General features: G+C 33.9%; 1 protein-coding gene across 1 annotated transcript; it reads left to right on the top strand.

Moving 5' to 3' along the window:
• The first annotated feature begins 1,694 nt into the window (after positions 1–1,694).
• LOC137829073 (protein gar2-like) lies at positions 1,695–4,623 on the top strand. The gene is made up of 3 exons (XM_068635866.1): positions 1,695–2,021; positions 3,460–3,598; positions 4,211–4,623. The coding sequence occupies exons 1-3, from the start codon at positions 1,695–1,697 to the stop codon at positions 4,621–4,623; spliced, it is 879 nt and encodes a 292-aa protein (XP_068491967.1).
• Positions 4,624–13,656: the final 9,033 nt, after the last annotated feature.

Here is a 13,656-nt window from a genome sequence, read left to right on the forward strand (position 1 = left end):
TTTATTTGAATACAAACGATTTATTCTCAAATTTTGTGATAATTTCAGGATTCTAGGGGAAAATGGAGATAATTGGGCAAAAGGAAAATATACAAAGCTAAAAAGAGAAAGTTGGAAAGCATCAACACTCACCAAAGCTGCCCAAATGTGCAAAAGAGCCATTTCACCACCAAGGGAGCTCGCTCAAGCGAGCTATATCTCGCTTGAGCAAGATAGAACCAGTAAAGTTGGGTTGGACGACGTTTTGCTTACTCAAGCTCGCTCAATCTTGCTTGAGGGAGAATCCAATTAAGCCCAAGAAGTTTAGGTTAAATTGGGGGCTTGAGGCACAACCCTAGGGTGCAAGATTGAGAGGAAAACACCATTCAGTGACTTGTAACCCAATTGGGAAAATAAGAAGAGTTAGAAATATTAGAGGAGGCAGTCATCAAGGAGAAACATCCTGAATCTTCTTTTCATGCTCTCCCTGCATATAATAGTCATCATGAGTGGCTAATTCTACCCTTTGGGACAACGCGGTGAACTTGGCGTAAAAAGTCATCAAACACCTCTTGTTTTAGTTTCTTTACAGGGTTCCCTATAATTAGATTTTTCTTTTTATTTTTCTCTTTCCCTTTCTTTTTCTTTTTCCTTGTGCTTTCCCCTTTCTCTTATTTTTTCAAGTGGCTCTCATATTTCAATTCAAAGGGGTAGTCTTCCCTCTTGGAATTCATTCTAGGATAGGAAGTTTCTGGGTAGTCTTTCCTATAGATAAATATTCTTTTCAGTTGTTGTTTTTCCCTGACACATAGTTGAACTAAATTATTTAAATCATTATATGGTAGAAGTTCAACCCTATCTCGGATTTCATAATTGAGGTCACTTTGAAACCTAGTCATGGTTATTCTAGGTTCCTCCCTAATATTTACCCTTATCGAAAGCAACTCCATTTTTTTTGTCTATACTCATATCTCTATATTGGAGTCTTTAGAGTTTATTTATCAACTCTCTCTCATACTAAGAGGGCACATGATGTTTCCTTACGACAACCCTATGTTCATTCTAATAATGTATCTGGAGATTACGATTTATCCTAAGTTCTTTGACTAAAGAAGTCTGTCAATACATAGCTTTGAAAGCTCAGAGTATCCCGAGACACTTTTATCTCTTGGTTTACTTGGTGACAGTAAATTTTTTTTTCCACCTTCATCTCCCAAACCAAATGTTCTTCTGCATTTTATTTTCCATAGAATAAGGGAAGGTCTACCTTTGGTTCTTTAGGAAAGGTAGGGTTTCTAGGTCTATGATGCCTAGGGGGGTTGTTCATAGTAGTCAACATTATGATGAATATTAAAGACCCCATCACTTTCGGAAAAACGGTCATCATGATTGTCCCTTCTTCTACTAGACCCCTCTCCATGTTTGCTTTTAGATTTATCTTAGTTCTTCAAGAATTAGGAAAACTTGTCCCCCAAGGCAGCTAATTTTTTTTTTGGTATTTTGTAATTTATCTTCCTCTTGTTCCCTGAGATTACCCTGCACACTGGAATGATGGTTTTGATCACTCATTTTTTTTCACAAAAAGGTTTTCATAAGGTTTTCAAATTTTCATAAAAGTGAATAATAAAGGTCTTCACAAATGGTTTTAACATTTTTTGGTGAAGTTTTCTAAGAAGAAAAGATGTTGAAAGTTTAGGGACGAAGATACCTTCAGCATGTTGTCCAAGAAATTCAACAAATTCTTGAAGAAGAATAACAACAAGAATCACTCCTCTAATAGGTATAGTAGCAAGAAGTCAAATTATCTTAAATCTAACAAGTATACTTGTTTTAGCTGTGGTGAGCAGGGACACATCAAAGCAGATTGTCCCAACAGTGAGAGCAAAGAGAAAGCGGAAATCAAGAAAAGTGAGAGGAAAGGCAAAGCCAAGAAAGCATACATAACTTGGCAAGATAATGAGGTGTATTCCTCTAACTCCTCCTCAAAAGATGCAGAAGTCAATTTGTGTTTGAAGGTAAAGGAAGAATATGAATCAAGTACTGTAAGTTCAAACTCTTCCATTGATGTTGAAAATTATAGGTAGCTTCTTGAAGCTTTCAAAGAAACACATGAAGAAGCTAATAGATTGACCCTCATAAACAATAGGTTGAAAGGCTTAAATAACTGGATGGAAACTAGAGTCAAAACCTTAGAAGAAGAGTTGGAAAACTCCATAAATGATTTTGAAACTCTTTAACTGATTTACAAAACTCTTCTTGTGGGTGTGACTCAAGCTTTTGTGAAAAATGTGAATCTCTTGAAAATAAGATTCATTATCTTGTGAAAACTATGGATAAACTTTCAAAAGGGAAATCCAACTTTGAGAATGTATTAGCATCTAAAAATTGTGTCTTTGCAAATCTAGACTTAGTTTTAATCCCCAAAGCAAGAAAAGTGACATTTCAAAACCTTTTTCAAACATTGTAGAAAAAGAACCGATTGAAAAGTCAAAACAACCGGTTGTTTCTTGCTTTTATTGTATGAGAAAAGGCCTTTCTGCCAGGTTCTGTAAAGTGAGGAAATTTTTTGTTCCCATGGGTATTTTAAAGTGGACTCCTAAGAATCTTAAGGGTTCTCATGACCAAATTAATTCCAATGGACCCAAATTTGTAAGGGGACTAAATCTTGGTGCTTGATCTTAATTCTTTTGCAGGTTATCTAAAAGAATTCAGAATCCTTGAGCTAGAGAATCAAGTTGGAAAGAGAAGATTTGACCTGGACTTCTTATTGCAATCTTATTTGTATTCTGATTGCTTGAATGTCATGTGGATTTCTTTAATCATGTATCATAACTATTTGACAGTAAAACCTTCTTTAAAGAATAAGAGTTTTCTTTTAAAATGATGTTTTCCTTCACATGAATTATGAATGGTCTCATTAGATGCCTTTAAATACAAAATCACTCATCTATGGAAAGGTAGTATATGCATGTCTATTCTGGTTCTTCTGTGCCAATAACCCTTGGTGTGTGAAATGTCTTAATTGTTGTCACAGAAAAACAACCAATTGTTTTCATGAAACAACCGATTGTTTCCCCCCTGACAACATTGCATTAAATTGGATTCAATTCTATATGCATTGCTTTTGTTGCAAATTCTTTCACTAAGCTATTACCAGTCAAATTGCATTTATCATGGGTCTGATTTCGCTCTGAAAGGAAGTTAAATTTGTCATAAATGGAATATATTCTATAGCTTCTTGGAAAATTAAGAGCCTTTATGACTAGTCAAAGTCTACATGTGCTTTCCATGTGATTTTTGTTGCTGACTGACATGGTACTGTGTGCCTCTGAACAAGACTCTTTTTCTTAAGGAAAACAACCCACTAAAAGCCAAAATATATAACAATGCTTTATGCAGTTGTTTTTCTTCACCAAATCAACCTATTGCCCATATCTCTTGTCTCTTCTCAAATCTACTACAATTTTTTTCTTGTTTCAGAAATCTCCCTCTTCCTCCATGTATTCCACATTTCCTTCCTCTAAAAGGATGAAAGCCCATGGAATAAAGAGGGGTGGGCATTCAGAAGGATGGTTCTCAGGAAAGGATGAGAAAATTCAGAAGTATCTCCATGAAACAAGTAGGAAGGTGATCAACAATCCAAAGCTTATCACCTTCAACTAGCTGAAGGAACAAAAACTCATGGAAGTGAGGAGTCTTCTGAAGGAACAATTGCTGAAAAGATTCCTTGAAATGTCAAGGAACATCTACCCAGATTTGGTAAGAGTCTTCTACACTAATTTCCAAATCATTGGTGACAATATTTGTTCACATGTGAAAGGGGTGGAGATGGAGATCAATCATGAAGTCTAGATTGCAATCACTGGTTTAAAACATGTTGGGTTGAGGATCAACAAAAGAAATATAGGTTTTGTTGAAGAATTCAACAAGATGCAATTTTACAAGAGCCGCTTAAAGAATCTTCAATCAACAATAAGAAACTTTTCTGTGGGAGGGTTGAATCTGAATGAAAGGCTCATTGTCTTCATTATCTCATGGATGCTAACTCCAAGAGGCATCAATCATTCAATGTTAACCGAAGAGGAACTTGTGCTCATCTACTGTATTATAAACAAAGTGAAGATTAACTAGATTCACATCATCAAGGAGCATATGCAAAAGTCAATAAGGTTAAGTGACTACCACTACCCTTATGCTGTCTTAATTTCTAAATTTTTGCACTATTTTGAAGTGGATTTGGAGGAAGAGCAATCTGAAATTGTCAAAACCTCAAGTGAAATCAACATTAGCTCCCTAAGCAAGATGGGATTCACCAAAGTTGGTGGAAGATGGGTGATCAAAGATGGTGACCAAGCTGGCTCACCAAGTGGAGCTCACATTGAAGAAGAGAATGAAGGGGAAGCTGCTGCTACTGGTAATGAACTTGTTAGTGCCTATGAAGTTGGTCCAAGTGATGTAAACATGGAAGAACGAATCATATCCATGTCTCCATTTGAAAGGCTTATGGTGAATAGGTTGGACAACTTTGCACATGATCAAAGAGCTCATCATGAGTTTTGTGTGGCAAGGTTTCAAAGCCTGGATGAGCAGATTGAGGTTGTGCAGAATCGGATATTTGAGCTACAATATGGCCAAAAAGATTGAAGAAAATTTTATGCCTTCTTTCTATTTTTGGTTTATCATCTGAACAAATTTTGTTCTCTTTTTAATGTTGTTTTTATCCCTCCTTTTATTCTATTTGTGAAAAAAATAGGGGGAGAAGTATATGGTTTGTAATGTGGTTGGTATTGTGCTAATATCTGCTACATATCCTGCTTTAAAACTAGTTTATATGGATTAGGTAGCTACTGCTTTACTCTGATTAAACTGATGCATAAACTCTGATTTGCACCTTGCTTTCACTAGTTTCCACACTGATTTTACTAATTTTCCTTGTGGGAATCACCAAGTGAAAATTGGTTTTGTGGTGCTAATGATATCTGCAAATGATTACCTCTAGTACATGCACATTTTTTTGTTTTGCAGGTATTTTCAAATTCAAACAGAACATCCCAAGCAAACCAGGGATTTGTCTTCATCAAATACGGGGAGATTATTGAACTTAAAGCTTTGATGTCTCCAAATCCATGAAGATTGCTTGAAGACTAGATTTATGCTTGTAAGCATGGGTTCTGGGTATATTAGAATTTGTCAATCCACTCTTTGCTTAATCTGAAACTGAATCAATCAAGTTCTTTCAAAAGAAAATGTTTTTCAAACCTATTGGTTTATCATTTCAATCGGTTGTTTTACACTTAGTGGTTTTTAAAAGGATTTGAAAAAACTGAAATTGGCTGACCTCGTAGTCAAGGCCAATTCAATCGGTTGAATCGATCTTTCAATCAATTGTTTTTTAAAAAATCTTAACAAAATAGATTAGGTCTGGTAAATCTATTTTCCATGATTCTAAATTGTTTTGACCCTTGATTAAAAGTCTTAAACGACTATTATTTTAGGCCATGTAACTGATGTTTACATCTCTGAAATTAAGAGAGATCAGATTACCAAAATGATAAAAGTTTTTCAAGATTGCAAGATTTCTTAAGACTTTGCTTTAGTTAAGAATGGAATAGGAAATTGTTGTAATCCTTTTCTACCAAGTGTGATCTTTCATTTTCTTACTTGTAATTCATTTCATTTTGTTAAACTTGTAAGGTACTGGTGTCTAAAGTCAGAGGGTGTTCTGACTTGTAGTGTTTGTGTATCAAAGAGGGTGAGTGTTCTTGGAGGGTTCAAGATCACCTCTTTGGTGTTTGTGTGTTGTAATCTGTGGTTGATTACTTAATGGAATACCCAAGGGTTTCTGGGGACTGGATGTAGCTCTTGGTGTAAGAGTGAACCAGTATAAACATTGTTTGTGAATCTCTCTTTCCCTCACTCCTTAAAACTATTTGAGCTGTGTTTTTATAAATTGCTGATAAAAATAATCAATTGATTCGCATAAACAACCGATTGATTTTTTGGAATCAATTTAAAACAATTTTGTTTCTTGGCTAATCTATTTGTTTCTTCTGTGATTCTTCATAAATCTTCATTCTTGTCCAATATTTTCGAAAATAATTCATTAAACAATTCACCTCCTTTTGTTTAAAGCCTTTCATTCTAACACATATGACCTTGCAACATCCTTGCCATTGGTCACCACTTATGTAGACTAAGGTCACCACTTACCCCTACAAGGTCTCCAATAACCACCACTACATGCTTTTACTAAATTCACATTCCTATGCTCCATTGAGGTGCCTTGGAACATATCATGCACTGTCAACACTTGATTCCCAATAACACAAATGAAACACATGACCATGCAGAACCATGGCATGGGTCACTACTTATACAGACCGAGGTCACCACTTACCCTTACAAGGTCACCAATGACCACCAGTAAATGGTTTCACTCACCAAATTCACATTCCTATGCTCCACTAAGGTGCCTTGGCACACATCATGTATTGCCAACGCTTGATTCCCAATACCCCAAATGAAACACATGAGCATTCAGAAACCTTGACATTGGTTACCGCTTAAACAAACTGAGGTCACCAGTTACTCATAAAAGGTCACCAATAACCATATTCATATTCCTATGTTCCACTGAGGTGCTTAACACACATCATGCACTGCCAAGTTTGAATCCCAATAACCAAAGTGAAACATATGACCTTGCAAAATCCTTGCCATTGGTCACCACTTACCCCTACAAGGTCTCCAATGACTACCACTACATGCTTTCACTCACCAAATTCATATTCCTATGCTCCATTGAGGTGCTTTTGCACACATGATGCATTGCCAACGCGTGATTCCTAATAAACCAAATGAAACAAATGACCCTACCAAAACCTTGTCATGGGTCACCACTTACCCCTACAAGGTCTCCAATGAGTACAAATACATGCTTCAAATCACCAAATTCACATTCCTATGCTCCACTGTGGTGCCTTGACACACATCAATCATTGCCAACTCTTGAATCCCAATAACCAAAATGAAACACATGACCCTTGAGAAGCCTTACCATGGGTCACCACTCATACAAACTGAGGTCACCACTTACCTCTATGTTCAAGAGTATCAATAAATGCTTTCACTAAAAAAAAACACTCAATATCAGTGAATATTAACATACAACTTCATATTTAGGTGGTCCAATTACACATGTTTAGCAAAAATATGATATACTACATTATTAGACTTTGTACAATGCATACTTTCTTACACAAAAAGGACAACTAAAATTTCTTGCATTTCATTCAACATTTCCATGAATTTAATAACTTAAATTAAATTGAAATTTCTTGCATTCATCCAACAAATGTATATATTGTTCACATGTACTCAAAATAAGTCACACATTTCTATAAATAAAAACCAAACTGTTCAATTACAACAAAAAATACATCATCATTAACAACAATCCAATTCCAGATCTTTCAACACAACTTTTCGTTGAACATTATGATCATCTAGCAGCCAAGACCAAAGCATTTTCTGACGAAAGCATTGAAGGTCCTCCTAAATAGTATATGTTGGAATCAGTTTCCAATTACCAAACTCCTAATTAAAAGTGTAAATTGATGAAAGTAACTATTACTGTGGTGTAATAAGGAAAGTTATTCCCATCCAATCTCTATAAACCATCCCACAACTCCATATATTTGACAACTAAAACACCACACTCAAATTTGCATAGAACAAATAAATTATTAAATAAACAACAATTAAAATTCATATAAAATCAGAATAAATAATACTATCATTTTCAATATTAACCCGTTTGGTTGTAGGGGAACCTTTTCTTTTATCAATGTAATTTGACAACCACTCTTTCAAGAGAAGTCGTCAAGAATTTCATGAAGGTGTTGGAGTCGATCAACGTACAACATGCAATATAACAAGAATCATAAAGAAATCCAAACCAAATGAATTCATTAACTATTCAAAAACATGCAACTATTTACCATTGATTTATCAATTTGTTGTCGACCTTCAATTGTATAACTAATCAAGTCTAGCACATGCAATTGCCTCGTGCCACAATTCAGTGTGTACATCCACCAGTGGTCATTGAACACTGTTGGTACAAACACCTACAAACAAGTGCAAAATTTTAAATTTACAGTGAACATCGACATTCTAAACAACAACAACTTTATTTACACAGAACATCACTAATATAGACTTACAAAATCACAATAAGATATTCCTTTATATAGGAATAAACCTTTCCTGTAAAAGGACGTGTAATCAAAACTGGTTCAGGATATTGTTTCCCCTTTCACGTTCATCTCTTCAATTACACGAGTCTGCAAGAACCAACTCTATTATTACTATTACTAAAACCTTCAAACAAATAACAACAAATTTAAATCCACACTAACCGCAAAAAAAAAAAGGATTGAATGAAAACCGCTTCACCATTCAGATTGAACAACTCGTTACAAATAACATAACCTACAACTATATTCAACATAAATAAGTAAATAATATAACTACATACAACAAACACAGCGGTATGTAAAATTCTACCATGTTGTCAACTCTTGAGCACGGGATTAATGATTGCAAGTCCATTCTTGTCAATATATTATTTTCAATGTCGAAAATAACACTACAACAACATTTAACACCAATTCATCAATCATGCAAAAACAACAAATCAAGTAATGACTAAGATAATTTATGTTAAACATTCAGTATATTCATTTAGCGTTTCATGTCACATTAAAGTGAACAAATTCTTCTATAAATCTTAAAAATATCCAAACAAGATGAACTTAGACCATTAGAGGTTCAGTTGCCTTCATTATAAACAAATCCTACTGACCACTACTTTTCTTTATGAAGAAGTTGTTGGACCTCTTTCAGTTGCTTATCCAAATCAAGTATTCTCTTCTCGTTATCTGCAACATTCTTTTTACACACTTTATGTTGCTCAAGTAAGTTCTCTCACTCACTTGTACCATGAGTAGATTCTCCAACTCCCTCTTCCACACTCACTGGTCAATCCCATACAATTTGACAAAACCAATAATTGTTAATTACTAATAAATTAATGCAACAGTATGCACCAAAAGTTAACCAATAAAAAAAATACCTCAGCACATAAGCAATGCAATAAAAAAATAACCACAAAAGACCCAAAAATAAAATCTCATTTTCCTTCCTATCGTTCGTACACTTCGACTACAAGCTCTTCACACTCCCATTGCAACCTCTTCACACTTTGCCCACACTCCATCCCCATTTGCCGCCTTTGCAATTTGAAAAGGGTGATGATTATTTGTCATGAACTTCAAAGAACTTTAATGGAATAATGAAGAAGATAAATAACTTAAGGCTGAACAATAAAACCCCAATTGCCATCTCCTTAACACTACTCATATAGATCCATTGCCTCCAATCAAAACACTTGTATCTATAATAAATTAGTTTTTAACTTCTCTATGAACAAATTTTTATACTCAATTTTTTACTTTATGATGATCATGCATTAAGAGTGTAAAATTGTTTACATTATTAATCAATTAAAGATTATAATTAGCAAGAGTTGAACCATCATTTCGTTCTCCCTGTTTATTGTGGGAGTGTGATTATATTTTATTTTGTACGATGACCATTTATTTTATACGATGAGAACATGTCACATGAGATTTGTTGGTAGCAGTACTCACATCAGGATCATGTGCAATAGTAATTAGAGTTTGCGAGCCTAGATGTTTATGTCGATCTCTAATATAAACAAGAAATGTGGAAAGGGTGATGATTATTTGTTATGAACTTTAAAGAACCTCAATGGACCAGTGAAGGAGGGACATATGTTAAGGATGATATGAAAGTCTCTTAATTCCATAGTTGTTTCTATAAAATCAATGTTTTCAGATAGAAAAAAAGATATGAGCTAATTTAAGAGCAACATCCTCATCAGCATCCATGGCCTTTCATTATTCCTTTCTCTCTCCTAGGAAAAAGTTACTTCAGGTAGGTTTCTATATGTACCGTCATCATCTTTGTATTTTTACTGAGGGAAACGAATTCTAAATTGAATGTAAGGATGTGACAATGGATTAAAATTAGTGTTTCTCAACCATATTGTTTCTCTCCTTCAATTCCTAAACCTGCATAATATAATAACTTATATTTAGTGTTGAATGATATGAGGTGATTATAAAAATAATATAGCATGAGATGTAATCAAACCTTGATCCCTCTACTTGTTCCATTACACATTTAGTGTTTCATTACAACTATCTTTTTTAGTGCATATTTGGGTCCCATCATAAGGAGAATCATAGAAGCACCTCCTTAAAACAACTCATACAAATCCATTGCCTCCAATCAAAATAATTGTATCTATAATAAATTAGTTTTTAACTTACGACTGAAGAAAATTTTATAATCAGTTTTTTACTTTTGATGATCATGCATTAAGAGTGTAAAATTGTTTATATTAATAATAAATTAAAGATTATAATTAACAAGAATTGAAGCATCATTTCTTTTTTCATGTTTATTGTGGGATTAAAATTATATTTTAATTTGTACTATGATAATTTATTTTGACGATGACCATTTATTTTATATGGTGAGAACATGTCACATGAGATTTCTGGTACTCACATCAGATCATGTGCAATAGTAATTAGAGTTTGTGAGCCTAGATGTTTATGATGATCTCCAATAGAAACAAGAAAATGTGAAAAGAGTGATGATTATTTATCATAACTTCAAAGAACCTCAAAAGATGATATGAAAGTCTCTTAATCCCATATATGTTTCTATAAAATCAATGTTTTCAGATGAAAAAAAAAATATGACCCAATTTAAGAGCAATATTCTCATTAGCATCCATAACCTATATTTACTCTTTTCTTTCTCCTAGGAAAAAGTTACTCCGGTAAGTTTCTATATACACTGTCATTATCATTGTATTTGTAAGGAGGGAAACGAATTCTAAATGGAATGTAAGGATGTGACAATGGTTTAAATATAGTGTTTTTCAACAATATTATTTCTTTCTTTAGATTTGTAAACCTTCTTAATATAATAGCTTATAGTTAGTGATTGATAATATGAGGTGATTATAAAAATAATAGAGCATGAGATGTAATCAAACCTTGATCCCTCTACTTGTTCCATTACATATTTTTCATTACAACTATCTCTTTTAGTGCATATTTGGGTTTCATCATATCATAGAAGCATTTTCCAATGATAACCCAATGGCCGCCTCCTTAACACTAGTCATACAGATCCATTTCCTCCAATCTAAACACACATTGCCTCCAATCATAACACTTGTATTTATTATAAATTATTTTTTAACGGTTGGCTGAACACAATTTTATACTTTATTTTTTTTACTTTATGATGATCATGCATTAAGAATGTAAAATCTTTTACATTATTAATCAATTAAAGATTATATGTAGCAAGAGTTGAACCATCATTTCTTTCTCCATGTTTATTGTGGGAGTAAGATTATATTTTATTTTGTATGATGACCATTTATTTTATACAGTGAGAACATGTCACAATCGATTTGTTGGTAGCAGTACTCACATCAGGATTATGTGCAGTAGTAATTAGAGTTTGTGAGTCTAGATGTTTATGACGATCTGTAAAATAAACAAGAAATGTGAAAAGGGTGATGATTATTTGTCATGAACTTCAAAGAACCTCAATGGAACAATGAAGAAGGGACATACGTTAAGGCTGATATGGAAGTCTCTTAATCCCATATTTGTTTCTATAAAATCAATGTTTTCACAAAGAAAAAAATATATGAGCCAATTTAAAAGCAACATCCTCATCCGCATCCATGGCCTCTCATTACTCTTTTCTCTCTCCTAGAGAAAAGTTACTTCGGATGGTGATGAAGACCTGAGAATAGAGCATCCACTGACCAAGGCCAACCCTCCAAAAGGATGAGTAGGAGCATGACAAAGGATCCAGGGCTAGGTAAGGACCCACCACTAGTCAGTGCTTCAAGGCCCATCATTCCTCGGAGGATCACCAGGAGAAGAGCCCAAACTATGGGAGTTGAGCACCAACTAGTCTCTTTGTTTTTAATTTCAGTAGAGTAAGGTCCATTTAGAATAATTGGGGGTGTAGTTGTCATTTTAGCTTGTGCCTAGTCCATTAGGGTTATAAGGTAGCCCTAACTTCTAGAAGTTAGGACTAAGGGGCAACATTGACATAGGTCAAACCCCTAGGTCGCCCCTCTCATATACCTTTTCTACCCCTCCCCCATCTTGCCCACCAAGGCACCCTTTCCTATAAATAGGGTGTCTTGCCTCATGTATTTTCACCTAGATTTAAAAATAATAAAGAAACTCTGCTTGAGTGATTAGTGAGCTTTGTCTCCTAAATGAATTGGGGTCTTATCTTGAGTGTGTGAGCATTTCAACTGGTGTCTCTTCCTCGCTTATCTTGGAGTTTCCCACCCTCTAAGTGGCGTGTTCATCTTTCCCAATCTCCATAAGCTTTCTTCATCTCATCTTTTCCATGCCTTTCCATTCCCCCATTTACATTGTTCTTTATGTTCTTGTTTGTATATTTTTCCATTCGGTCATCTTCTTCATTCCTTTCTTCATCTTATGCTCTTTAATTTCCACCCTTGCATCATTCACACCATCTTAATTGTCTTTTTCTCTTTACCCTTCTAAAATGAACCTTCACACTTACTTAACCACTTGGTGAAGTTAAGTTCGTGTCCAGTGGGAATCTTCTTAAGGTTCTCAGCTTAAATTGTTAAATAAAATATTATAAACAAGAGCAACCAATTAAAAATGTGTAATCCTAAAATCAACTCACATCATGTGGTATTCAGAGCATGGTTATTTTGTGCTTATTTGCATTGAGTTATTTTTGGTAATTTTTTTTCTAGCACATTTAAATTCTTGCTTTTACCTTAAAGCAATTTAAATTTCGCCTTTACATTTTTGCCTTCTACAATTCCACAATTTTTATTCATTAAGCACTTTAAATTCCACTATGAATTTTATTTTTTGTCAAATTTTTTTCCTTACATATTTTGTTTGAGTCTTTTTGTTCTTAGTGTTCTAGGAGTCTTTCTACTTATTTTGATTTTAATTGTGAAGAGTTAAAAAAAACAAATGGGAAGTTGTGTGAGTAGTGGTTGATTTATTTCCAAACATAGAATGCAAGTGTTCATATATTTGAATCCAAACCTAACACCTTTTTGAAAAGTGAAAGTGGAATGACAACAAAAAAATATGCATACAAAAAGGATATGGGACTTATGAATCCATAAAGAAAAACAAAGATAAAAGAGTTTTGAGAAGCATTCACATTTCAACTTTCACTTTGCAAATTTCTAAAGAGGATTCTAGTATATGGAAAATTGTGTTCAGAACTGTGGAATTTAATTCCTCTTACTTTCTCAATTTCTAAGAAATTCCAAATCTTCATAATTAAAGTTTAAGTTTTTTTGAGTCTTTTTCGTGCTTTTCTTGCTTGGCTTGTTAAAGTTTTGTCTTCATCTTATTTCCAATTTTGTTTAGCTTTCTTTCTTTTAATATTTTCTTCCTTGTCTTTCAAATTTTCTTAAGTTTTGTTGTGGGAATCTTGAGTAAGCAGGTGTAAGAGCTTTGTTATCTTTCACTTGAAGTGCTT

The sequence above is a fragment of the Phaseolus vulgaris genome, chromosome 7 (assembly GCF_000499845.2).
Source record: "Phaseolus vulgaris cultivar G19833 chromosome 7, P. vulgaris v2.0, whole genome shotgun sequence".
Taxonomy (NCBI): Eukaryota; Viridiplantae; Streptophyta; class Magnoliopsida; order Fabales; family Fabaceae; genus Phaseolus; species Phaseolus vulgaris.